General features: G+C 38.1%; 1 protein-coding gene across 1 annotated transcript in view; it reads left to right on the forward strand.

Moving 5' to 3' along the window:
• LOC124162785 (hemicentin-2-like) overlaps positions 1-15,468 on the forward strand; it is an 810,672-nt gene extending 795,204 nt beyond the window's left edge. The window contains exons 11-14 of the mRNA XM_046539421.1: positions 923-1,222; positions 8,684-9,172; positions 10,479-10,708; positions 13,716-15,468. Coding sequence (XP_046395377.1) covers positions 923-1,222; positions 8,684-9,172; positions 10,479-10,708; positions 13,716-13,895 — 1,199 coding nt within the window. The 3' untranslated portion in view covers positions 13,896-15,468. The remainder of the gene's footprint in view (positions 1-922; positions 1,223-8,683; positions 9,173-10,478; positions 10,709-13,715) is intronic.
• The last annotated feature ends 11,668 nt before the right edge of the window (positions 15,469-27,136 follow it).

A 27,136-nucleotide genomic window follows, 5' to 3' on the forward strand; every position in this document is an offset into this window, starting at 1 on the left:
GGGAAATTTTGACGGAATGAAAAATGATCTCTGGCAAATTGATTCCCTCGTAGTGGCAGTGGAGCATGCCCTTGAATTCTGGAGTGGATAATTAATCTTGGTCAAAAGATGCTGATTTATTGGCCACTGGTGTGGAATACGGCATTGCCTGGAAGTTGACGTCTTTCGGCAGCGTCCAATTCACTTGACATATGTTTCGTCAATTGATGTGTCTGCAATTTAATTTTCTTCATTGTCTATTCAGCTTATTTGTATATGCGGCATATTTTTCTTTTGTATAACTTCATCTCTATTTATGCATTTTTTTCAGCATTAATCTGGATTTTCAAATTTAATGAATAGTTCATCAGCCATATGGTTTTTGAGCGGAAGACGAGTGGATAGGAAAAAAACCAAAGAAAACCTCGAATAAGTTATGAAGTATAAGTTATCACAGGGTATAAAAGGAATTATTACCAAGATAGAAAGTTATGTTTTAGTCGAGTGGAATGCTGTCATATTCCTTCCAATATTGCAAACCCGTGATGATGAAATATTTCATTTGATTTTCATCCCTAATAACCGGAAATTATTTATTGTTAATAATAATTTTTAAAGAGAAAATAATTGGAAAAGTCGATCAATAGGTATTAACTTATACCCTAATACTCGTGTTTTTGCTTCTTTTTTTTGACCCCAGGCTACTCGTTGAAATGAAAAACCTTGAATTTAAATAGACGGATCTATATGCTGTGAAAGTGAGGGAGAGATAAGTCTTGTGCATGAAGATATGTTTCAAGGGTACAGTGAGGTAATTGATAAGCCTTATTGCTGCGTGTAAACTTGGGGTATTTTGGCAGCCTGCCTGGGTGCCTGAGGTGCACAGCCTATAGGTGAGCACTGCTAGTCCTCTTTTTTGATATTAGTGTCTCCTTCATTCCAGGTCGTCCTTCGCCCTTGACCAACTGCACCGTTGGCAACCGGAGCGCCGATTGGGCCGAAGTGGAGTGCGCGGCTGGCTTCGACGGTGGACTGCCGCAGTCCTTTCTGCTGGAGGCGTACGACGCCCGCACCTCTCGCCTGCGGCTCAACGCCTCGCGCCACGACGCGCCGCTCTTCCGTCTCGCGGACCTCGCCCCCGGCGCCTCGCTGCGCCTCGTGCTCTACGCCGCCAACGCCAAGGGCCGCTCCGAAGCCACCGTGCTGGAGGATGTGGCACTGTGGGACGCCGAGAAGAGAACAGGTTGGAATCCACGCTGATTTGGAAATGTTGGATATCTAATATGATGAAAGTTTCCTCAATCATTCCTATAGACTCAAGCAACAATCTAATATTCTATAACGCAGGGGTGTCAAACTCATTCACCTTGGCGGGCCACATCAGCCAACTCATACAGCTCGAGGGCCGCATATGTATTTCAGGACCAATAATAGGAGAATTATAAAAAATACTACCGCAACTTTATTATAATTATTATTATTTAAAAAGGCAACTGAAAGAGAAGAAAGAGTTTATTTACTTTAATCCGTGGTACTAATACTCCCAGATACTTGACACCTCTTTGCCTGTACAAGTTAATGAGGAAATGCATGTGGGTAATATGGATGAAGTGCCAGTAAGTTTTGATCTTCCAACTGCAAGAGCTGTAAATCTTAAAGGAGCAAAGGAAGTGCCGTTTGCGATTGAATAAGTCATGGTGCCGCGGGCCGCGTGTTTGACACCCCTGCTATAACGTTTTACCTATACTTGTTATACTTATACTGCAACACAAAGTAGCTTTAAGGGATTTGTTTTGGTTTATAGTTCATAGACGGTCGAATCTGTGCACGAGCGCTTCGGTCGCTCACAGGTACATTTTGGTTTGCTAGTACTCCCCAAAGGTATAATTGAGTCCAGGGGCGCAGCTAGGAATTAAGAATAGGGGTGTTTAGGCGCAACCAGACCTGGGGTGTATGGTATACCCACCAGGATAAGCGGGAGATGCGGGGGCCCTCCCCCAGACTTTTTTTTAGATAAATGGTTCAAAATAGTGAGTTTGATGGCTTTCAGAGGGATTTTCTATTAATCCTCGCCCTCTTCTATAAGTATAAATCAAATGAAGTAAAATGGATTAAACTTAAAATTTCTCTGAGCTCTGGGGGGATTTTATCCCCCAAAACCCCTCTCTGATGCTGCGCCACTTATTGAGTCAGTATATGTTATCTACTAACGTGCTATACTTGGATTGGAATGCGGCCGATGTTTACCATGAACCACATATTTCCTCAGAGATTTTTCCCTGACGGTCAAGGACGTAACCAGGCTTGCTGTTTCCTGTCCCTCCCTTCCACTTTGACGAGAGGCCTTTGAGGTGTAGGTATGGAGGAAAGAGGAGAATATTAAGTGCACTGATTGAAGGACGAACGGAGAACGCTAGACATGGTGGGCGAGGAGAGGAAACTTCTAAAGTCGATGCGAAGGAGACAGAAGGTTTGAAGGTTTGGATTGAGGGAGCACTAAGCGGGGAGGGGATTTTGAAAACAGCTTTGGAGGGAAGAACTTTAGGTAAGCGAAGGAGACGAAGAGAGAAAAGGATTTATTGATATAATGAAAGGTGGTAGATGCTTTGCGAGCTGAAAAGAGAAGTCTTATCTGGGGTGGCTCAGCTAATTCGCAAAACACTCCATACCAATCTACCTCAAGTAGTAATAATAATTAATATTTGTTTTAATAATTATTATCATATCACTCAATAAAATATTTATACCATTATACTTTGACAGTGCCAGTGTATAGTGCCGGAGCATACATAAAGTGCACTCCCATATCCATGTGTGGAGAAATATTTGGCACTATTTAGGACCTATTGTCAAAACCAATGAACATTCAAAAATAGAAATTTCATCTTATTAAGTGATATTTCTGTTTGTAACCACGAATTTCGTATGATCACTTAATTGATCTGGTAACATATAATATCTACGTTTTCTTTCGCTCTTTTAAAATTCAATTGGAAAAATTACAGATGTACTTTGAATGAGTTTTTTGTTTGCCATCCGGAGTAGAGTCGCCGAGAGCCACTCAAGTAATACTATTTTCTATGCAAACAGTTGAAGTGAGGTGTGTAAACGGTGTGCTTTTTTATCGGGGAATAGAATTCCATCCGGGAAGAGGTAGGAGCTGTACTTTTCTTTGCGACATTCGGATCATCTCGGAGTGCACAAATAAACTTCCCTTCATTCGTGTCGCAAACCGTTCTCCCTCACTTCACTTCCGCAGAGAAGGGGGAACGTACGAAAAACCTTCTAACGTCAACCTCTCATCTTTCGGTTAACGTATAAAAGCCCGTCATTTGGTCCTACTCCCCCGTGGGTTAGCGGGATGATAGAGCTATTCAAATGACAATGGAGCGACGCAAAAATTGCCTCGCGGAGATTTATCTTCGAGTTGGGAAAACTTCCTCCAACTCAGTCAACAGTGAGTAGCGAGAGGGGAAGTTAGAGGGAAGTGGGGGTGGAGAAGAAGGGGGCGAGGGGTTTGGGCGCCTCATAGCTCCTGGAAGGGAGCGGGGTGGTTTTTAGGTTGTGGAAAGAAAATCGTCTCGTTGGCAACGCCATCTAATACATCAATCTTTTCTCCGTCCTTTTCTTGTTTACTGTGAGATAGGGATTCTTTTTTGTCGGCAACCAATAGGCATAGCAGCCCAATCGAATCGAATATTCTCCATCCTCAGGTCTCTTCTAAAAAAAGTATAGTTGTCTTATCAAAGACATGTCGGATTAGTGAAAGGCCGCCTAGTGTTAAGTTTGCGACTTTACTGTTTAATGGGCAGAAAAATCTCATATTAATTAGTTAGTTTAGCTCCTTCAGAAAAACTTATACATCGATTATATCAATTTTTTAAGAATTAGCTCAACAGTTCCATAAGCCGAACCTGAGAAGGACATGATAGCGTTTTGACGTTTTAAAGCCATTTATGGTTAAAAATCCTTAAAAAATATTTATTTATTTTACAACCAAATTTACCGCCTCTTTTGTATTTCATGCGCTATTATCACTTTTCATTTGTGGTTTTTAGTCGTTTATAGTTACCCCATACATTTTGCCTTTGATTGAATTATTTAATTGTAGTTTATCAGTGAAGGTGATATAAGTAGCAATTTTTTTCCTTTTCCTATGATCTTCAAAACATCTTAATTAGTAAGTGAGATTTGTTAATGAAACGTTTTTGCAAAGTTTATACTATTCAGTTTGGAGATTTTTTGGGCTGGCTTTAAAATATAGAGATTTCCAGTTTTCTGCTTGTCGTAGTGTTCAGAATGACAGATATTGCTCCCTAAATACGTTTTTGGCGTCTCCGTTGTGTAATTTAGGCACAAAGAGTTGTAAAAAAATCTATTCTATACTTAACTTTCAATTCATTCATACACTCATCTCATTTGGTTGCAATCTTCCTTTGCGGTAAGGTTCTCCTTAAAATTCTAAATCTCTACTCTCTTAGTAAAATACTTAGTCTTTTTGAAGAAATATTTTTCTTCACGCAGCTGCTGTTCAAAAACTGATGCTCGCATTTCTGACCATATCTCCCACGCATGGAATAAGTGATATTTTGGGTATTTTAAGCGTTTAATGTGAACATGAGATTTAACTGCTAACCAATATAATCTGATCGTAATCGTAATCAATGCCTCGCGTTTTCTTTGATGAAGGAAACTACCCTTTTAAGGGTAAATGAAATGAAAATTACTAAATAAAATTTTAGTAATCCCACTGGTGAAAATGGGTCATGGCTTTTTATTTCCGTTTTAAAAAGGCCTTAGCGTCCGCCGTTCAAAATATGCACGTATGCATTTTATAATTAATGGCGGAGAACCATCAGTTTTCTAAACAAAACTTTTTCGTGAGGCTCTTATTATTGAGTTTGGATATTTTTTGGGCAAGATTCAAAAATACAACGATTTCCAGTTTTATGCTCTGCATAGTGTACAGAATGATAGATATTTTCTCCTGTAAACGTTTTTGGCGTCGTTATTTTTAAATTTAGTTTTATGCCCCAATTGTGTAATTATAACTTCTAACATGAAACTCGTTCACTTAATTTTCTGGTCAGCGTTTGTAAAAATATCAATGTCAACTTGAGAGGTAGTATAGATTTGTGACACCATGTAGCTTAATGATAAACTTAAATTTTGTTTCCCATTTTTTTATAGCAGGTGGAGATAAAAACTGAAAAATGGAATTTTGGAAGGCAATCTTTGTCAAAAATTTGGAAATATTTTACATAATTGATGCTGAAAGATGTTTCTGCGTCCTAATATAAAAGGCAAGGATCAGTTAAGTTTCTGGGAGTTGTAAGAAACTATTGAAGGACATAATTTGTCAAACATTTTGAGTTATCATTCATAATAGGGTGGTTTCCTATTATTTTTTTATTGCCTAAATCGAAAGATGCGTCTGAAATGCGAAATCTAAAAGCATGAAATACGTACTCCTGCGGAGTACGTATTTCACGCTTTTAGATTTTTAAATGATGATATCTATTTTTCGCGGTTAAATGAAAAGTGTAAATCTTCAAGCGCGCGAAAATGCGACGGCTAAGTATGAATGCCTGGAAAAGCCCGTGTGACGTCAATCTGGTTCCCGCTGCCGCAAAGTGAGGTGACCTTGGGGCGAGGACATGTGCGCCGCTAGGAGCAGGCTGCTGATGCAAGCTGCAAGCAGGTAGCAGAGTACCCTGCTAGCTGGTAGCGCTTGGCTTAATTATGGATTATTAATACCTTATCAAACGAGGGAAACTTTCCGACAATAGCCAGTTTTAATTGTTGACTATTAAAATAAAATTTCCCCGAGCTATGTGCCTCATGCGTGCATTGGTAATCTCAGACGATGTAAAACTCCTATCTACTCGTATAGAAACAACGTCCCTATGACGTCACGTGGAGTGGCATCGCATGGGCGCCAATCTGGCCCTTTTCAAATGAGGATAAAAATGGACCATTGCCATTCGTCTAACCCGGTATTTCTAAAACCAAATAATTTGTATATTATGAATACACTAATGGTGGGTAACGAATCGTAATCAATGCCTTTCGTTTTCTTTGATGAAGTAAACTACCCTATTAAGGGTAAATGAAATGACAAATGCGCCTCTCTCTACACAATTCGGGTCTACGCTTCAGATCGATCCTGTCTTCTTCATTCGGACGGTTTTACTATGGATTTTGTCGACCCAGTTCTTTCTATAGAGTTTATCAATTTTTCGAAATAGCTTTGAAAATACATTGATTTCCAGTTTTATGCTTTACATAGTGCTCAGAATGGTAGATATTTTTTTCCTGAGAACGTTTTTTACGTTTGCATTGTGTAATTTAGTTATTTGCGTCAGTTTTTAAACATTAATTCCTACGATAAACTTGTTTACTTGATTATCCTGTCGGCGTTCGTAAAAAATATTAATTTCAGCTTTTAAGTTACTATAATAACGAAAGAACGGTTCTGTACATTTGTGATATCATATAGCTTTGTAATGAATTTGTATTTTGATTTTTCATTTTTTATAACACGTGAAAAACAGGAAAATGGCATTTCGTATGACATTCTGTGTCAAATATTTTGTGTTACAAATAAGTTCAACAGATTCAGGCTTCAATTGGTGGATGTTAGGCATATTTAAATAAATAAAAGATTGTATCACTTTTCCACAAAATATTTTACTGCGTCCAACGCGTTTTGGCTCACTGAGCCATCATCTAGTACAAGACATTGCAAAACATTTGAAAATGACCTTTGAGAAAGGGGGTTGGGGAGGATTTGACATATTTGAAGAAGAGGGTGGTAATAGGCGTACATGCGTATTTAAATTTTGAGTTACTATTCGTAATTAATGATGCATGGTGGTTCAGCGTCTTAATATAAGTGGCATGGTTCAATTCAGTTTATGGAAGTCGTAAGAAACTACTGAACATGATGGCAAGGGATTAAGGGTCTATGAAATGGCAAATACGGCACTCACTACTCTATTACTAATTCAGGACGATCCTATCCTCATCATTCGGACTGCGGCCATGGAGTAGCCTCGGAGGTCGCGTCTCGAAATAGAATGACGACTACGACAGGTCTCCTTCACTCATCTCTACAACGTCCGTAGGATTCTCCCCGGGACGAGGTATCTGATTGGTAATGGTAATCGACTCGGAAGCAATGTTTCTAGCTTCGGGGATAATGGCCTGAGAGAGGCCCTAACAGACGAAAGCACTCACCGCTCCGCTACGCGATTACCGCTGCGCTGTCTCCTCTGCTTTCTAAAAATAGTAGAAAAAAAAGAAATTGGCAGACCAGTGTGCCCGCAAGTTGTCGAGTGGACTTCTTTTACGACAGGACTTGCCGCTTTTCCCGAAGCACGGCCGCCGATGCAGGAAAAAAAGAAAAAGTTCGCAAATGCACTCACCTCGGCCCATGGCGCCACTACGTATGAGAGATGCCGCTGGTCACTCAATTCTAAGTATCAAACTGCAGACCAAAATCCTTGCGAACCATATTCCGAATTGATGAATGGCTGCGAGAGATATATTTTGCATGAGCCATGAGGTTACCAAATATTATTTAGGACTACACGCCTAATGCTAACATAAAATTTAATGAAAATTGTACGATTTTGGACTTTTATTTGGTTTATGACATTTTTTGATGCAATAGACTATCAGATATTTCTTTATAAAAATATACCTATCAATCATATTCTGAACCGCAAAATTATTTCGTTTCCTCACGGAATAGGGAAAATGTATGCCAATGAAAATCTTGCTTTGCTTTTTTTTATCGTGCAACCGAATGCTTCTGAGTTTTTATCTCACAATTTCAACAAAAAATTGTCACTTTCAGAATCACAGACTAAAATTTAGGTTTAAATTAAGCTGCAAACCACCTACATTGCATTCCTCACTTATTGATTAAGTAATTTTTGATACCATGTCCACCGATTGACGCACATTTTACAAACATCGGTTCAAATGGAATTTTTAATTAGTTTGAAAGTTTTAGGTATTAATTCCTCACTGTGCCTGAGTCTTTCTTGAAATATATGCAATAGATTTAATACTATACTATTCTATTTATTTCGTACTAACCGATACCTATTCCTCGAAGGATTTGGATAAGACAAAAATGTTCATTTGCACGCGCAATAGAACTAATTTTGGATTTGGCTTACTTAAAGCTGTATCATTTACCGGCATTTGTTCAAGATGAAAATTTTCAATGTTCAGAGGAAGAAAATATAGAAAACATATCTCCTCTCATTCATTCTCTTTCAAAAATACAAAAGGAATCATCCTATTTACTTTGTTGAGACATTGGTTTTCATGTCGTTATCAGTGTTTTACGGATTTTAGCTGATTTTAGGCGAACTCTAACTGATGAGCTAATTGTTATTTGTCTATCGATTTCCAATCCACAATGTTAGTAATCCAATTTTTTTGAATAAATGTACTAATTTTTATTTTTCTATGGATTTCCTATCCACAATGTGAGTGTTCCAATTTTTTTAATAAATGGCCTAGCCTACGTTAAATAAGCTGCGTGGGTTCGCTAATGGGCTGGCAGAGGGAAGGGTTACTGATTGAAGTTAATAGTTCCGGATGAGTCATTGAACATCGGGGGGAGAGGGGACAACGATTGAACGCGAGTACTCTGGACATACATCCTTTTTTTCCATATGATTCACAGAGGTGGAAACGGCTGGTCCGAACGCGCTGGGCGCGTTGACGTTCCTCGCCCTCCTGCTGGGCGCCCTGGCCGCGCTATTCACCGTTGCGCTCGTCGCCATGATAGTGGTGCGACGACGTCAGCACATGGAGACCACGACCCCCAACGGCACATCGCAGCGTCGCCTGCTCCTCTGCTGCCCGCCGGCTCCTCTCCTCGACCTCATCGGCGGCAGGGACTGCTTCTCGACGGGGACGAGGAGGAACAGGCGGGGTGCGGGCGATGGGGACGCTACCGCGGGGACCAAGGTGCCGCTTGTGTCCGGCGGCGACTCGGGGACCAAGGTGGATGGAGGAGGTGGGGGAACGACCACCATCGACGTCAGCCGGGATCAGTACGTGGTGTCGTACGTCATCAAGCAGGAGGATTCGACGCTCAAGAACGGGGGACCGAACTCCAGGATGCCGGGAGACGGGTGTCAGCCGGACATATTGGCGGAAAAAGCTCACGGTAAGATAGATTTTATTTAAGGACTTAGAATATGATTAGGTACATTTAATTATGGTCCTTATACTGATTGCCATCAGAATTATCTGAGTACTAAACAGTCGAACTATGAATTTTTATTTTCAATCGAAAATTGAAAAAAAATATGTTAATATATTTTTTTATAAAGCTGGTAGGTTTAGTTTCAGTTCTATCAACATAATATTTTACTCACGAAGACAAAACCCTGGCAAGACAGCAGAAGATTTGATCCGGTGGGAAACCTGCGAAGAATCCACCCATTAATTCACCGGGAAAGAACTGAATCCTAAAGGGTCATAAGCTTTCCCGGCGAATACAACTGATAAAATTTTCTCGGGTTTGGTACCCTTATCTGACTCATGACCACGGCGAAGAGGGAGTTTCTCATCGAAGCTTTGGCTTTAAAAAACCCTACCCGGTGTCAAATTCGAAAAGATTTTATCAATACTCTTCGCCACGAAATCATATGATCTTTTACAATTTAGTTATCTCCTGGTAAACTAAGGGGTTAAATTCTTCTCGGGCTTCCCACCGGGTCAGGTCATCTACAGCATTGTCAAGATATTCCCTTTATGGGTAAAACAATATTGATAAATACTCTAAGTATACCTACCAGGGAAATGAAAAAATTGTGAATATATTTTCTTTCAATAGTAGACGAATAAAAACATTTCAAGTTTAATGTGTGATACTAGAGAATCCTGACAGCAAGCTATTTGATTAAGAACCATATTTAAATGTAAGCATGTTCTGTTTTTTTCTGGGATGAATTATTTATTATGAACATATGACCCTTTACCGATACATTGTCCTTAAAATATCTTGTTAATTCAATCATCTCAGTGCATAAGGTGGTGTAAAAAGTGCCAACTCTTGTACTTGAGTTATTGGCCTTGCCGTAATTTAAATTATGATTTGTAAAATATGAAACGCTTATTTTATTTTCATTCTTCTATGTACTCATAAACTCCTAGATAAGTGAATCTTTTATTGGATTAATGTCCCAAGTATTGAGTGGGATAATTTCTTAGTGAAAAGGAGGCAGTTCTTTTGAATCTTTTGACGAGTACGGAATGAGAGTTTTTCTGGTTCCCATTTGCAAATAGGTCTGTTGTGCAACTCTTTTAGCTTTTATATGCTATTAAAGCTTTTATCATGCTAGTAATCTCCCTTGAAAAATATAAATCGTATACTTTTACAGTTACAGCATGTCATTATGAGGAGTCCAACGTGTTGTTTCGGTGTTTTCCTAATAAGCTACTCTCTTTCCAATTTATGGTTGAAATAGGCACGGTTTCCGCGAAGAGGCCAGAATTTTTGTTCCATAAAAAGAGCGGCGATCTTACGGATTCAAACTTCCCGCCTCCGCAGTGGGAGTGCGCCAGCGAATCGCGTTGGCTGCCACCGCTGCTGTCCCCTACGTCACCGAGGGCAGCGCCGCCTGTCGTTCTGCGCGTGCGCACATCGCCATCACCGCCGCTGCTCTTGGACAGCGATGTTCAAGCGTCGCCGAAAATGGTAAGTAATAGCAGTTACACGATTATTTCAGTCACCAAGCCCGCAGTGGCGCGACAGTTGGTATCTATTGACCGACCAAAATTGAAATGTCCAAAACTGATATCACGTACCTACCTTTGACCTGCATCTGCGGACTGCCCTGCAAGCCGCATCATTCAGCGTATTTTGGGACGTGTAAATACTCCAGACTGATCGATAGCACTAAAAATCTTCGGTGCGCGTTGAGAGGGAGTTCATTGGCTGAATTCGACTTAGAAATTACTAAAGTCGTTTGTTGCTCTGGGGAATAACGTATTCCAAAACTATCCGTTTTTATTTTTCCGTTTCTGTCGAACCTGAAAATAATTGCACTTCTTAATATGATATTCTTTGCCGTAGTAGTTGAAAACCTTGGGAATTCCTTGAGAAAGCAACGAGCATCGGTCGGGAAACGTTCGGGCCACCCAAAAATTGACGCGGCGGCATAGCCCCAAAAATTAATTAACTACCATGACGAGGACCCGCGAAAGTTTTAACGAAGGGTATTCTTCTTTTCACTTTGATACGTGCCTCATCAAGAATTCTAAGCCTACTAGTAGGTACTAGCCTCTCGGTCTTTAGAGGTTTCCGACATGGTTCATATGCTGTTCGTCTGATATGCCTATTCCGACGCCAGTTGCTTTTACTTACTCTTGCTTGCTATTGAAAATTTAATTTCAATTCCATTTCATGCTACATAGTAATATTCAAGTTAGATTTCCAATGATGCTCTCAGATTTTAGTTACTGAGCAGCTGTCTTGAACGCTCATGTTTTTATTTGTTTTAATTCGAGCACCTACGACTACGGCAGGGCCAGCGCTATACTTCAGGTGTATTATCAGCCGCCAAAGGGAATCTGGATCTTCAAAGTTCGACTTAATTAGTGCGTACACTTATCACACGTGTTCAAGATCGTTTTCGAGATCCTACTTGGGAATGTGTATAACCAGAGCCCACGCGGTAGCCACGAAGCAGAATGCTAGACAGCTGTATTGATTGGGTCCTAGGGACTAGCTGATAGCAGCCAAGCTCTAAGGGACAGATTATTGAAACCCCTAACTTTTATACATAGTCATGGAAGCTGAAGATACACGACTTTCTACGCTTATTTACTATCTCAACACTTTCAAAGTTAACAGATCGTCAAGTCAACTCTCAGGAAAGGATGTGTAAAGGTTGGAATAATAAATAAGAGTTTTTTCTAGGGATAAATACCAATATTATAGAAAATCTGATAGTTCCCTTGCCTGGTAGTTTAATTGATAGTTAAATAGGATCCAGGAAAAGAGGAAGTAAGTTTAAATCGAAATATAAACACTAGAAATATACCAGCCACAATAGCTTCTACAATAATATCGTCGGAATCAGACAACCAGCGATCTTCCGGACATAAAAATTTCATAGGGGAGGTATCAGGTTTCCAGGTTTATTTCTTTTTAGTCTAGACTTGGTTGCATATGCTGAAGCCTACAATATCACTTGTTTATATTTTATATTTACTCTGACTAGGGACACCTCTGACTTCGAACACTCGGAACCGCACGAAACTCGCACGAAAAAGCTCTGAGCAACAATCAGTCATAAACAACACAATGGTATCGCTTCCGTTTTCTTCGCCGGAAGAATCTATAAAAAGTATTTTGCAATTTGTCAAGAACGAGATTTGTGAAGTAACGAATTGAAGTGAACGTATAAGCGATACCACTCAAGTAACTGGAGCACTGGTCAGTAGAGATACACTATGCCACCGTCTAATGGCACCAGCAGACAAGTGCGCAATTTTGCATGGAAGTGACTCACATCCCCTGTTTTTTTATGACTGCGGTGCTTCCGAGTGCGGTTTCGTGCTGTTCCAAGAGTTCAAGGTTAGAGGTGTCCGTTGTGAGCGTCCCACTGTACAAGATACCTTGAGTGGGTGGCTCTGTTAGGGCGAGGCCAATTACGGTCAGGTAAATTCGGATCTAGACTTAATACAAGCTGCTAGACCCATCTATACTGGTGACCTGAGGCTAGGGCCTTCCGCATCTCCGATGCCCTATTGCTAGTAAATTCGTCTCGATATCGGATAAAATGGTTTTGTAATGCGGCCCTATTTCCTAAAGGTTAATATTGCATCACATGTTAAATATTGTTAAAGGAGATAAAGAATGTATATTGTTATAAAAATACATAAAGAAATAGAAAACAAATGAACGAGTGTAAAAAAGTTAATGAGCAATGTGCCCGCGTCGTAGACACGAACTAACAACAATTATCATCGCAGTTGCACAATTTCTGTACTAGACCATGGCACCTGCCTGAAATGGAGGTTTTACAATACGTCCAATACCAACTCACAATGAAAATCGGAGAAAATACACAATAATTTCACACGAAATAATCACTAAATCCTACATAAATCGAAGCAAAACGATCGATTTCAAGAAAATAAAATTTACTAGACCATGGCACCTACTTGAAATGGAGGTTTTACAATACGCCCAATACCAACTTACATTAAAAACCAGGGACAATACACAATAATTTCACACGAAATAATCACTGAACCCTGTATATATCGAAACAAACCGATCAATTTCAAGGAAATGACATTTTTAAATCCTCAAAATACCTTAATAAAAGCAGCAACAACTTAAAAAAGATTCATTACAATTGAAAATGAATTGAGTAATTACTGATCAAATTTATGCTCCAGCTAGACAACTAGTTTTTTGAACATACGTAAAAGGTCCTGTCAATTCCAACTTGAATAAATATTTAATTTTTTTTAAATAAAACTGAATATAATGGAGTATAGGCATCACTTCCATTTTTTTCTGGAGGCTAATTTCAAATAAACAAGCAATTTAGTGATAGCCCGTGTATTTTAAATTGTGTGTGTTAACATTTTACGAGAACTGGCTTCAAGTGGAAGAGTGAACGTTATATATTATCATTCTCACCAATGCCTAATATGTCTTAATTCGTTTTCTTACTTGTAATTTTCAGGCCTCTTTTAACCACGCATACGCAACTGTGAGCACTCAAGGAACTACCACACCCCAAAAGGACCATTACCAAGACATGCTTCCGGTTTCGGACAGTAAAAAGACTCCAGAGTACGAGTTAAGTGGAAATATTATAGAAGAGAAGCTGCGCTCACGAGAGATTCCTGAAAGTTGTGTTTGAAAGAGTAGATGTAGATGCTAAGGTGGCATCATGGGAAAAGTGAACACAGAAGACTGTAAAATGTATGTTTTACTTATAGAAAAGGAGGTATAGTTGTTATGTGCCTAAGTTAACGGAGCTGAAACAATGAGTATAATCATTTTTAGGAATTGGCTGGGAAAACTTAAGCCATTTTGTTTCCTAAGACGTAGCTCCATTCTTGAGGCAACTCAAAAATTTTTACTTTATAGATTTCCTTATAATTTCGATTGGCCACTGTTGTATATTCTGGGGTATTGCTTTATAACTGAATTTTATACGCTTCCAAACCTGAACAGGGAGAATCATATCGGCCACCTCATTCATAAAGGTCGAACTGTAAATGAAGTCTTCTGCACTATAACCGAGAGCCTGTTAACATTCAAGGGACATTGTGGAGGAAAAAGTGGGATGCTCATGAAGTTGGCTGTTCTAGGCTCTTGGGTGTATAGTAATTTTCTCAGTCCTTTTAAAAATGGCAGAAGCTCTTCAAATGTAATTTTGAGTGCGTGATTATATTTTTATCTTTATGTAATTTTTTTTAAATTTTAGTTAGCTTTTAAGTGAGCTTATTATTGGTGAGCAAAATAATGTGAATGCCTCCTGGGTGATGTGTATCGCATTGGATATTTTTTGTACGGTGAATGAGTTTTCGGAAGCATTCAAACTCATCGAATTTTATATCCATTGTAAAATGTGTATAAAGCATATAGATAGTCTGCTCTTGTGCGCATCACTACAGTTCTTTTCGAAAAGGAAATTTTACCGGGGTATATCAGCAACTAACAAAAAGGTAGCACATCGAGAATAGTGCGTGCCGCGTAAAAAAATATTGCAGTAATCATAGAGGAGGTGAAGTGAAAAAAATTGATTCGTTCGATGTAATTTTTCATTTCCATTCTAATATTACTATCCCCGCTGGAAGTGGGAAATATAAGTGATTTGGTGCAACACTTAAGACGATCAACGCTGGTATTTTCTTTCGTTGTGCGTCAACACTTCCACCTCCAACTTGGTGTTTACCTTTTCTTCCCCAATAAATCCTCATGAACTACGAAGCCTAAGTTTTCTACCAAGTCTTCATCCCCAGTTTCTGCGAAAAAAAGTGTTTTCAGAGTTTGTTGGGCATTGATGCTGATATCGGATGGATCTGAAAAAAAATAAAACCAGTCGGGTCGTTGTTGTGCGTGCGACAATACTTCTTTAACGGATTCGCTGTTATTGTGTTTCAAAGTGGTGTTTATTGTGCCCCCAACATTGTGTTGTTCTTCCTTGTTGTTGTTAAGCGGTTGAACAAATGAGTTTATCCTTCGGATACCTTGGACTTTGAACAAGTTTTCGCCGTGTAAGTTGGGCGCACTCGAGTGGAAAAAGAAATCGCAGCGTGTAATGAGCGTGTCGTGTGAGATAAACTTTCCTTCATTTTTAGAGTGAATGAGGGAACGGAGCCTTGTCCCTCGGAGACTATGAATGTTGCTTTCCAGTGGCTTTAACTCTGTGGCTGATCATGTGTGTTAACCGAAGGTTGGTAAGAAAATAAATAATTTTGCAATTATTTCGCTGAAATTTTATTTGATGGGAACTGCCCTTTAAGCGTACTCTTGGCTTCAGTTTTGTTTCGCGACCAACTACTGGTTCCAAAATTCTGCTGTATTCTCAAAATCATGAAAGAATTTCAGGTAAAATTTATTAATATTTATCTATTCTTCAAATTTGATTTTTTTTACAATTTTATTAGATATAAATTATTTTTATTTGAGATACATAAAAAGTCGTCAAGATTTTTTAGGAATATATATGCACACTCGCCCCATGGTATGTTTATCGTTATAATTCGATTAATTCGCCTCGAAATAGGTATATTTAGTATTCACGATGTTAAGGAAGCTCGCTGCATTTGCGAAAACATCCCTCGGAACTATTATGGTTTTCCATTTCTGTACTTGACCTTGTCCAGGGTGCACTTGAATTGTCTGAAATCAAATAAAAGAGGCATTTTTGTCGTCATCATGAGGCATTTTTCATTCTATACATGGAAGTTTGGAAAAATAGGCTTTAATGAATTGGCTAGCTTTACAGTACACATTCATGCTGTTTCGACTCCAACAATTAATATATCACTTGGCTGATATTCGTTAAAGTTCAACAGAATGACTCATTTCATTTTCGAATAAATGCTAAATTTATTGAAATGGTAAGCTTTTTCGAGATTTTTCACTCATTTTTTTCACGGTATTATCCACAAAACTGAAAATGTGCACACATATATTTGAAATTGTATGTTAATCTTACAAATAATGTGTTGCAATGAGATTTCACACAAAAATAGAGTCGCAGTTGGACTTATTACTTCTCCAGCGTTAAGCTTACCACCGAGGTAGTCTTGAGAGGGGCGCACATTTTTATTTAAGTTTATTTACATTATTTAATTCATTTTCATATTCTTTTGTCCTAAATTTAGAGGGTATAAGAAAGAGTTTGCTCAGAAAGAACTTCAGTGTTTTCGGGGAATCCTTACTTCCTCATCTTTTTGTCTCTCAAAGACCCCTTGAATATACCCCTGCATCGAGACGGAGCCTGTAAGGATTGTAAGGATAACCCAATGCCTCGTGGCTTTGCGAGCAGAATTATTTTCCTTCTCCATCCATATTTTTCATCCCACACAGAATCGCACACCGTACAAGACCAAAGGGCACCCGGAAAAAGAACCCTGGCGTCTGTTAGAAGAAGAAGAAGCCATGGTAATGGGAAGCCAATGGGAAAGCCCCCTCCGGTTAAATATGTATGCATTCTTGCTTGCTGCTAAATCCGCTCCGAGAAGAGAATCTAAAGCTTGGTAGTGTGAGTCACTGTCCATGAGCAGCATTACTTCATCCGAAAAACTCAAGCCAAAGCTACTCAACATGACCTTTTACCTCATTATTTTCCCTTATATTCTCGGAAAGCATTAAAGCCATTATGTGAATAAAAAGATTATAATATATTTATAAGAATTGTGATTCCTTCATTAACAGAATGCCTTATGCACGTATAAATTCACAGAAAGAGAGGAAAAATGGGGAGCAAAGTTACGGCAGAAACTGAAAATCTAGCGATGAAACTGTGGGATCGGTGGGACTTATTTGTATTCCTATACCATCGCTTCCCCTCGCATGACTTTATACCGTATGTATTTATTAGAATTAGGACTTGTTTAATGCGTTATTTAATGATGGCATCAATCGTAGCAGGAGCTTCCGAATGTCATATTATTATCCTAGTGAACGGTGAAACTCTAGTTCGTGAAACTCTAGAAATTAATACACTGACCATAGAAGGAGCCGCCTAAGGAAATATGCTTTGTACATTTATCTCAATTTTTACGCATAATATTTTAATTTATCATATTACAATAATCGAGCTCAGCTTTGATTGCTTATCTTCTGATCTAAATCCATTGCAACTTCTCTGATGTTTTCTCTCACCTTCGACCTGAAGACGCTGGCAGGATAGCCGGCGATACCATCGCTTCCCCTCGCATGACTTTATACCGTATGTATTTATTAGAATTAGGACTTGTTTAATGCGTTATTTAATGATGGCATCAATCGTAGCAGGAGCTTCCGAATGTCATATTATTATCCTAGTGAACGGTGAAACTCTAGAAATTAATGCACTAATCATAGAAGGAGCCGTCTAAGGAAATATGCTTTGGATATTTATATCAATTTTTACACATAATATTTTAATTTTGTCATATTACAATAATCGAGCTCAGCTTTGATCACTCATCTTTTGATGCAAATCCATTGCAACTTCTCTGATGTATTATTTTGAGGGTGGAATTTTCATTACATCGGTCTGGCTCTTCGAATTCAATTCACTTACTTGTCTTATAAATATGAATTTTAAGCTTGCCTTTTCATTAAAATAAGGATTCGGTTTCCTTATGTAGAATGACCAAATCTCCTGCCAGGTTTCTTTTATATTGAACACAATGATATATTAAAATGGTAACAGAAACTTGATTCCAGATTTTAAATGGTTAACTGCTGCCATTTAGTTCTTAATGCTATCGGTGTAGACGAAATTGGGGGAACTGTTTGTGATATGTAAAAACAATCTCATTGAGGCTTTCTTTTCAGAATTCTGATCTCATTTTCAGAAAACCCTGTCCGCGTATAAACATTGTCATTATTATTATTATTAATCATCGGCGTAATTTGAGACTTGAGGTGAGGTGAGGTGTGGAATAGATGTTTAACTGCACCCAAAAAAAATGGACAACTTCCTCTCATAAAAACATTATACTGGTTTCGTTTTTTGCATTAGATTCTGGGTGATGTAAAAGCAAAATCGGTCGTATTACATATTTTTATAGTATGACGTTGACTATATTTTTTCAAGTGTAGCCACTTATATTAATTTTACTTTAATTGTGGTTAGAAATTATAATTTATTCTAGACCTAATGATGCCAAGACTAGCAAAACAGATAGGCTGGCAGAAACCGTATGGCCAAGGCCCATACAATTGCCATTCATCAGGTAGACATTAATGTTTTGCGCGTGAATAAAAGTCAAGTGCATGTGCACTCAGCGGAGAAGATGGTGTTCCTTCATGACAATGAATGCGTAAAACCAGAAATAAATATCCCTATCTAACAGCTCACCACCCTTATCAAAGTAGCTTAACCCACCGTTGTCCCTCGCGCTAAAAATGAGTGCTCACCCATCTGTATCAGTCCAGTATTTAAAAGGCCAGGTCCCTTTCCCATTTTACTCTCAATGAAACGAAGTGATGGTGTATTATGAATAACTTTCTCCCACCCCTCCTCCAACTCGGCAGCCAGCTCATCCAGTCAGGGCTGCATGCTTTGATTACGTCAGTGAGGAATGACCTTGCAGGCTAGCCGCACAGCCCTTCGTGTCTCCCATTTTTCTCATTCTTCCCCTTGCTGCGTCACGAGTCTACACGAGTCTCCACAATAAGTTCGCGGCAATCCTAATAGCTTCGTCGCCACCCTTGGATTTTTCCGCCGTGGTGAGCAGACGCTTCTCTTCCGTCCTCGGTTCCTGAACGCATGCGGTCGCAGTAATGATTGCATTTCCTAAGAGCTCGGACTGTTTAATTTATATCGATGGATATTTAGTAATTGCTTATCGAAAAGCTGATATTCAAAGTGGACATGGAGGCTGTTGTCACCGGTGGTTAGCTGTCCCTGGTGACGGAATGAACAGACGCTGGAAATTGAGGAGCGTAAGTACGATTTCATTTTTTCCATTTAGTAATAATCCTAGAAGCAGCAAATGGCTTACTTGATGCAGTTATCTGCATGATGAATTTACTTGCACGATCTTATGCGTGTATATTTCCATGGACGTCTCAATATAATGAAACTGGTGCGAATGGATGGACAGAATTGGGACAAGTCTAAGTTAATGTTAATGCATTCGTACAAGTTGGGTTACGGTTATACCGGTAGCGTACGTAAGGTGTCCCGAGTCCCCCTCATTATGAGAAATATTTTTTGCGATTGATATACCACCCCTTGCTTAAGGCTATCGTATCGCAGTACATTATATTCATATTATAGCGCCCTATTTGACTACTGGTGCCATCGTGCTTTATTATTTTTCAATCTTTAATTTTTTTAATAATATGACATTAGATGTCCTTATTTAAACTACTAAATGCAACCTTGCATTGGTTTTGCCGCCACTTTGATATGACCTTAATTCAGTGATAGACTATGCAGTGAATTTTTGCTTACGGAACAAATCGTATAAAAGCGATAATTGTGACCAAGGCCTTACATTTACCTTCGACGAAACATTGTCAGTGAGCGGGGGATTTTGAGTACTATTAGTTTTACGTCTTTCAACAGGCTAACGATTTTTTTGCAAATATGTTTTCCGTTGCATAATGGCCTGTTTTGGGTCTGCTGGTGGTAGAGTTAATCGTCTGCATCGCTTTGAATAGGTCAGATTACGTTGTGTATATTTACAAGGCTGCCAAACGACATAAAAATACTTATAAGTGAGAGCCTTGCGAATAACCATTGGTGATGTTCTCCTTGTAATGAAATATACTAGTTTTTACTTTATCAAAGAATTTATGCCTATCCTCTAGCCTGTATGGGGGATTCTACCCTAAATTGATAGTTTATAAAGTGCATTGAATTCGTGTGAAACCTGTGTTGTGCTCTCTGTTCGATCGTAGCAATTACTGACGTATCGTGCATGTTTCATTTGTATTTTATTATAACTAAAGGAATGAACATCACCACACCAAATCCCATATCAGTGCCATTGTATCCGAGATGTGGCTGGAAGAGTGCTGAGTAGCTCCTCTTTTCCATCCGAAAACGTTTGCACAATGCGTTTGACGAAACCAAGCTTCTTCAGAGCCTTGAAACTAATATTACTTAAATTTATTTGACCAATACGCCAGAAAAGACTCGCAATCTGGAGATTACTATGATAGTTATGATAAATGGTAATTATTTCCTATATGCGTTCCTTACGACTTCCTTTGAAGTTATATTACTATCCCATCATGCACCCAGTGCTTGTGCTTATGCGTATTACAATTTATACGTTGCATTCTATACATTTTATACTGTTTTTTGACCTGTGCTTCGACGATAACCTTCGTCAAATGCATTGTTACCTACTATCATGCGGTCAATTCAGAATTCAATTCAATGCGCTCTTCCAGGTCGAGTTTTGAAGACTTAAATTTTCTCACGTACTTACCATTATTTCGTCGTTGTTTAGTTGGTGTATCCATCTGTTCCCTTTAATTCTTTCGCTCCATTGTTTTAGTGAACTTACAGCGTTGAAACGTCTGGTGCCTAAATCTATTATTTCTTGCTTCCAAAAACATTCTTAGTGTGTAGGTTCTAACGAATTGTTACCTTAGCGATGAAGCAGGGCTTCGTCGGATGACTTTATCAGGTTTTTCTTTCATAATGGTCACACTTTTTCGTAGGCGAACTATTTCATAGAAATCACCCCGCCGATCACTTTTGTAGCATTGAAATAAAATCGCCTGCTAAAACTAAAAGGTCGCTCTTTCGAGTCCCGCCTGATTCTCCTTCCAGGATGGCGTGTTTACGAAAAACAGTCGTATTCCAAAGTAAACAGCTCGTATAATCAAATAAACTCTGACGTCGGTGCTGTTATCATGTGGCATGTAAATAAAGTTCAAAAAGACGCATTTACAAATGGTGACCTAACAATATCCCCCATTCATATGCAGAGTGGCAACTTTATTCATCGTTGCCGACAAAAACATACTTCATTGGCAGGTGTGGCTAACCTCTTGTGCTTTGAATAATTATTTAATTATTTCGTATAATTTAAGTCTCCTATACCAAGGAAAACTAAGTAGCACTTATGTAGGAAAAAAAACATCTTAGTTTGAATGACTAGCGAGGTTCTTAACATCTCAATAATCTTTAAATACTTCTCGTGTAAGTTTACCTATTCATCTTTTACTGACTTCATACATGAATCTGCATCAATTTTTGAGGAAGATTTGAGTGTATTTCGACGGTAATTCAATTTGGTGCTCATTTTATTTTCGAGTAAGCTTCATTCATTAGCCAAGTCAAGAGTCCACCTAATCCTTTTGTTTGTGCTGCATTATTTCGTGAGGAAAACACTTCAGGGAAAGATATATATTTGATGTATAGATACATAATTGCTATTTTTCCACATCTCGATCATAAAAATTCTGCAGTACATTTGAATACTATTCATAGTGATGATCATGATTGTTCTTTCTATTACAATCATTTGTTATGCTCTAGGTTTACCAAAATAATTTCAACTACGAGAGTATCTGGTTATTTATTGGATGATGACATGATTAGGAATTCCACTTATCAGAGATTTGACAGATATTAGCCGCAAGGACAGGGAGACAAAGCCTTTGCTACTTCCATAACTAATTTCCTCTGAATCAACGAATCGGTTTCGAAATAAATATTTTAACATAGATACAGTCAACATTTAAAAAATTTAGTAGTTTAAAAACATCAGTATTAATTTGCTCTTGAGTCAACTGTACCTATAGATTGTATTGATGTTGAATGTATCTTTTAGGAAATAAAAATGTGTAATTACAATGTATTCGAACCCTCCCAGAACATTATTGCAGTGGTCGCGCGTGGAGTCAACCAACACGGCTACGAATCCAAGTCTTCGTAAAATATAAAAGGTGAGTCCGAATGTATATCTGATGAAGAGGCAAAACCTCGCCACGGAACCCGAAAGAAAACACTTCCAAACACAGCCCAGCGTGTGCGTAAGCGAGTTTCCTCCGTGCATTCCATCCGCTAGGGCTTTAGCCCCCATAGTTCGACTCCCATTTCGCTAACCCGGTCATATTTGGGTCCCGCCTCATCGGCTCTTGGCGGCATGAAGGCAAAGGAAGGAGATTGCCTTGTGTATCAACCGTCCATGCTTTCACCGAACTGGCCACGTCAGTAAAATTGGGTACATGGATGTCTGCATATTGTTGAAAACGATAGTACCTACACAAGTCTCTATGATTGTTTGGGGAAAATATTACGACTGAAATAGCTATATGCTATATGATCAATAGGGTTCTTTAATTAAATTCTGTAGCGTCACTGTAATGTCTGCTTTTGGACACGGTACAACACACCAGTGGCGCAGCGAGGGGGGGTTTTGGGGGATTAAACCCCCCTCAAAGCTCAGAGAAATTTCTAAGTTTTATCCATTTTACTTAATTGGATTTATATTACTAATAGAATAGTGTATTAATTAATAAAATATCCCTCAGAAAGTAGTAAAACTCACCATTTTGAACCATTTATCTTAAAATTCCGCAATTTATTAATCTCTCACCTAAGGCTTATCCTGTTGGGCATACCACAACCCCACACAAACACCGGTATCAGTTGCACCTAAACCCCCCCCCGACCTTAATTCCTAGCTGCGCCCCTGCAACACACTGATGTTACCAGGTAATGCGATGATGATCTGCATTAGTATGAAAAACGGATTTAGAATCTTTCATTTTATGTCCTCATATTTCAAAACTACTTTGATAAGCCATTGAAGCACGCTAAGTGACGCAAGGGATTATTTCTTACTTGTATGATGCTTAGGTTTACTTGAAATAAAACAAAACTATAAATTTGATTGAGAATCACTATTTCCAGTATAACAAAGACATTAAGGGTTATCCATTGATACATTTGAAATATGGTGGAAATAAATCCGAACAAAAATTCATAAATTTTAGGCTACATTTGCAAAAAGGAATTAAAAGCTAAACCAGTAAGCTTTTTACGAAGCAGAATTATATTAGCTCTGCGAATTGACTTTAGCATTTCAGTTGTCGGTGTAACTTCATAAATAATAAATTTTAACCTTTGATTTTGCGTGGGCAAATGAAAACACTTTTAAACATAATTAAATGACCAAATAACAATTTGGGGCTCATGCCGATGGAAATGATGGAATTAATTTACGAAGGATATTAAAGTCATTATCTCTTAACCTTTGAAAATGTATCCAAATACGAAATTAAAATTCAAAAGTAAGACTTTGTAAATTTTTATAATCAGCCAGTTGTTTATATACCATGAAGGAGAAAACTACACCTGTTCATTTATATTTAGGTAATATATTGTTTAATTGGATAATCCCAAGTAGTGGGATTTACCAGGGAAATTTTAACCTTTTCAGCGCTTAGGAGCCTAAACAGAATATATAATGTTTGGAGAAATATTGATTCGCTCTACACTTAAAATTGAAATTTTCTTTAAGTAGGATGGCACCAAGAGTTAATCAATATATAAACCCTGATAAAAATAGTGTTTAAAATGCCATGAATAATTGGGAAATGCTGTATTTTACTTATGTGTTCTGACCATTGACATTTTAAAAGATCTTACCATTAGATTCATCTGCCTGCTTTTGAAGGCTAGAGGCATTGACCTTATTTCATCTCATATTAAAACGGATATCATGGTAAACAATTTTTTAAAGCTTTAATGTACTAGATCTACGCCATATGTTAGGTTTAGTAAAAAAAAAAGAATTGCTGTTCAGTAAAAATAAAATGAAAACTAGATGATTTAACTGTGTTTTCTTAGTACGAATGCATTTTCTTTTTGAATGTCATATCTGAACTAACTTCAGATAAACATTCCATGAACCGAGCAACATTTGAGTAGGAATTACGTTTGAAATAGTCCGTAACGGTCTTATTGAAAGGTGTACTGTCTAAAGAGATGATTATCTTGTTTCCAATATATTTCTATGGAGAGTCATACAACTTGAACTCAATCATTATATGATTCCCCTAAATCATAAAATATTGAATAACAATTCTTATTAACGAATAACTGTAATTTTAATGTGTAAAATGTTAACAATAGCTTCAATATCAATCTCAGAATCATCTATGATGGTATACACTGCGTACGCTGTTAAAACTTTTTATTTTGTTTTCTTTGTCTCATGTCTGATAATCTTAAATTCGCATATATTCCCGAGCTATCTGCATAATAGAATGGGCGTCAGATTTAAAATTTAATAATACTGAGGTGACCTAAACTTCACAATCAAAATTCCTTTATGGTCTTATTCTTTCATATTCTAATCTATTCAGAATAGCCCTGAAAATTCAATAGAAACCCCAGCATGAGACATTTCCCGATTAATAAAGTAAACCGAAATACTATATAATCTAATTAATAAAACTTTCAGGTTTAACTTAGTAAGCTGAAATAAATTTGATATTTTGGGAATGTTAATGTACTAAGAAGCTAGTGAAACGTAGTTGTAACATGTCAGAGAGTCTCATGAGCATCTGGCAATGAGCTAGCTCTCAATTAGGCATCACTCTAATGACTAATCGAAACTGCAGAACTGTTATCAACTCCGTATTTTTGCATTGTGTGATTTTCCATATTCGATCGTTAGACACACTCTCTTTTTAAGTCTGTCATCAATACACCCTAGGTCTTGGCGCAGTATAATGTAGGCAATAAAAGAGAAGAATTATTTATAAATTTAAAATGAATGACTCCATTTTATTTTATCTTTCTTTGTGCAGCCAAATGGAGTATAAGTCTGAGAATAAGAAGTCAATTTAAGTAGCTACATAAAAAGTAAAATTTTACAATTTTATTTTAGATTGCCTAATAGTAGTGGTGTTTTTAAATTTTCAACGCCAACAAGTTATTTTTCTAAAAAAAATTATTATTTCCGGTTCTGAGGGCCAACCTATATTTTTTATATAACCTTTTTATGCATGAACTACACCCTATCCACTACTGATTGTATATGCTGTTTCAAATGGATTTAGGTGTTTATAAATAATTCATCCTCCTTCATTTAGCCTGTTATTCACCTATTTCTCATCTTTGAAATTCCGAAATTCCATTAAATGTGACCGAGAAAAACTGCTCTTTTCCCGACTCTCCCTTTTTAAGTCTGCCATCATATACCTTCCCTCCTCCAGGGTTTTTTTCGCATCTCTTAGCTCCTCTTTACGTTCCCTCTCTCTTTTCATACTCTTTCTTACACTAAACTTGCTATTCGAACCCACTCAAACCCTTCCCCTTCCCTCACCCCGTCTGAATTTTATCCCCTGCATCTCCTTTTAAGCTCCAACCATTTCCACCCCTCCTACCCCCTAGGAGCGTATTCGCTTTTCTCCAGTGTTTATATATTTATACGCGTATACTTATTTCTCAAAACACACTTTTCCGCTCTGGAAAGCCGTATCGATATTCCCCCAGCAATGGTATGCAAATTTAGCGCACCAGCCCAGCTAAAGCTCCCAGCGCCCTTCAGGCGCTTCAGCAAGAGGGAGAAAAATGATAATATAGCTAGACATCCCGGGCATTATTATTGTTGTTTTCTTCCAGTAAAAACCCTTTTTTGTCTCCTTCTTCGAAGAGCTGGAAAAAATCTGATTTGCTTCCGTGAAAAGCTGACGATGTTATTTTGGTAATTTTATCCCCCGTGAAAAAATGCGTTCACTCGTCTCTTAACTGGGTCACTGTTTCCGGAGTGAGTGGAAAAATATTGATTTTAGAAACACATAGCAATGCTAGAAGCGTTATTGGCAAAACTACTTTAATCCCCTCATAGTGCACATGCTTGTTGTTTTCTTATGTTACCTTCATGTTTTTGTCTCGTCGATTGCAACTGACCCATAAAAACATCTTCATTAGCCAGCATAAGCGTATATTTTTCCATTCCAATTTTGTTTCCCAATGAATTCCCTCTTTTTTTATAAATACTTTTTAAATTAATTAAGTCAATGCCAGTGGGACCATTAGTTTCATGAGTGCGTAAATATCTTGGCTATCATGCAGAAACATCTTCATTTTTCAATGTTCATTTTGGAAAGTTACAATGTTTTATTAGCTTAGCGTTTCCATTATAGGTTTTGGCCCCTCGGTAACATAAAAATTCAGTGCAACAGCGCAAAAATGTAATGAGCTTGAGGCAAATACTTTTATTCGCTTTATTTTTGTTAATTTTCTTCTTTTTTGCTATGATAGGATGCATGAAAGGTGAATGATTGCAGAGTAGTGAGACCCTGATAAAGGGAATGCATCTAATGCGATTGAAATGAGGGCTTGCGTCCAATTTTATTTATCAATCACGAGCCAACAAAGGAAAGGATATTTCGGTAGGATTAGAGATGATTTGAGGATAAATTTACTTCATATCCAACAGTAGAACGAATCAGAATAAGTGATGATATAAAAGTAATCGTTTAATATAATTGCACTGGTCGATGTAGTGTTTTGTAGTATGCATGGAAATATCGTTTTTACTATGAATTAGGCATCCTAAAAACGAGGTATAAATAAAATAGTTGCCACCACGCCGCATGTGTCTGCGATAATCACCTCTTAATATTGTAAATTCGTATGCGCAAATTCACTGATCGTCTCTGAAACTGATTATTTCAATTTTCCAGGACTTATGCACTACAAATACGGAGTGGTTGATCGATTCAACTTTGATACAGTGCATAATGAGAAAATGAAGACGTTACGTACCTTCACTTATTACCAACTTCTCCCCTTTCCCATTTTATCCACTACCTCTTGCCCACGATTCTGGCTACCCACCTATCCTCCCAATCTCAAATTTTATTGGTACAGCCATATATCGTACCCTTCTCCCTCCTATTTTTAATTAAAACTTAAGAAATTACCATGTACCTCGTCAACCAAGA

The sequence above is a fragment of the Ischnura elegans genome, chromosome 7 (assembly GCF_921293095.1).
Source record: "Ischnura elegans chromosome 7, ioIscEleg1.1, whole genome shotgun sequence".
Classification (NCBI taxonomy): domain Eukaryota; kingdom Metazoa; phylum Arthropoda; class Insecta; order Odonata; family Coenagrionidae; genus Ischnura; species Ischnura elegans.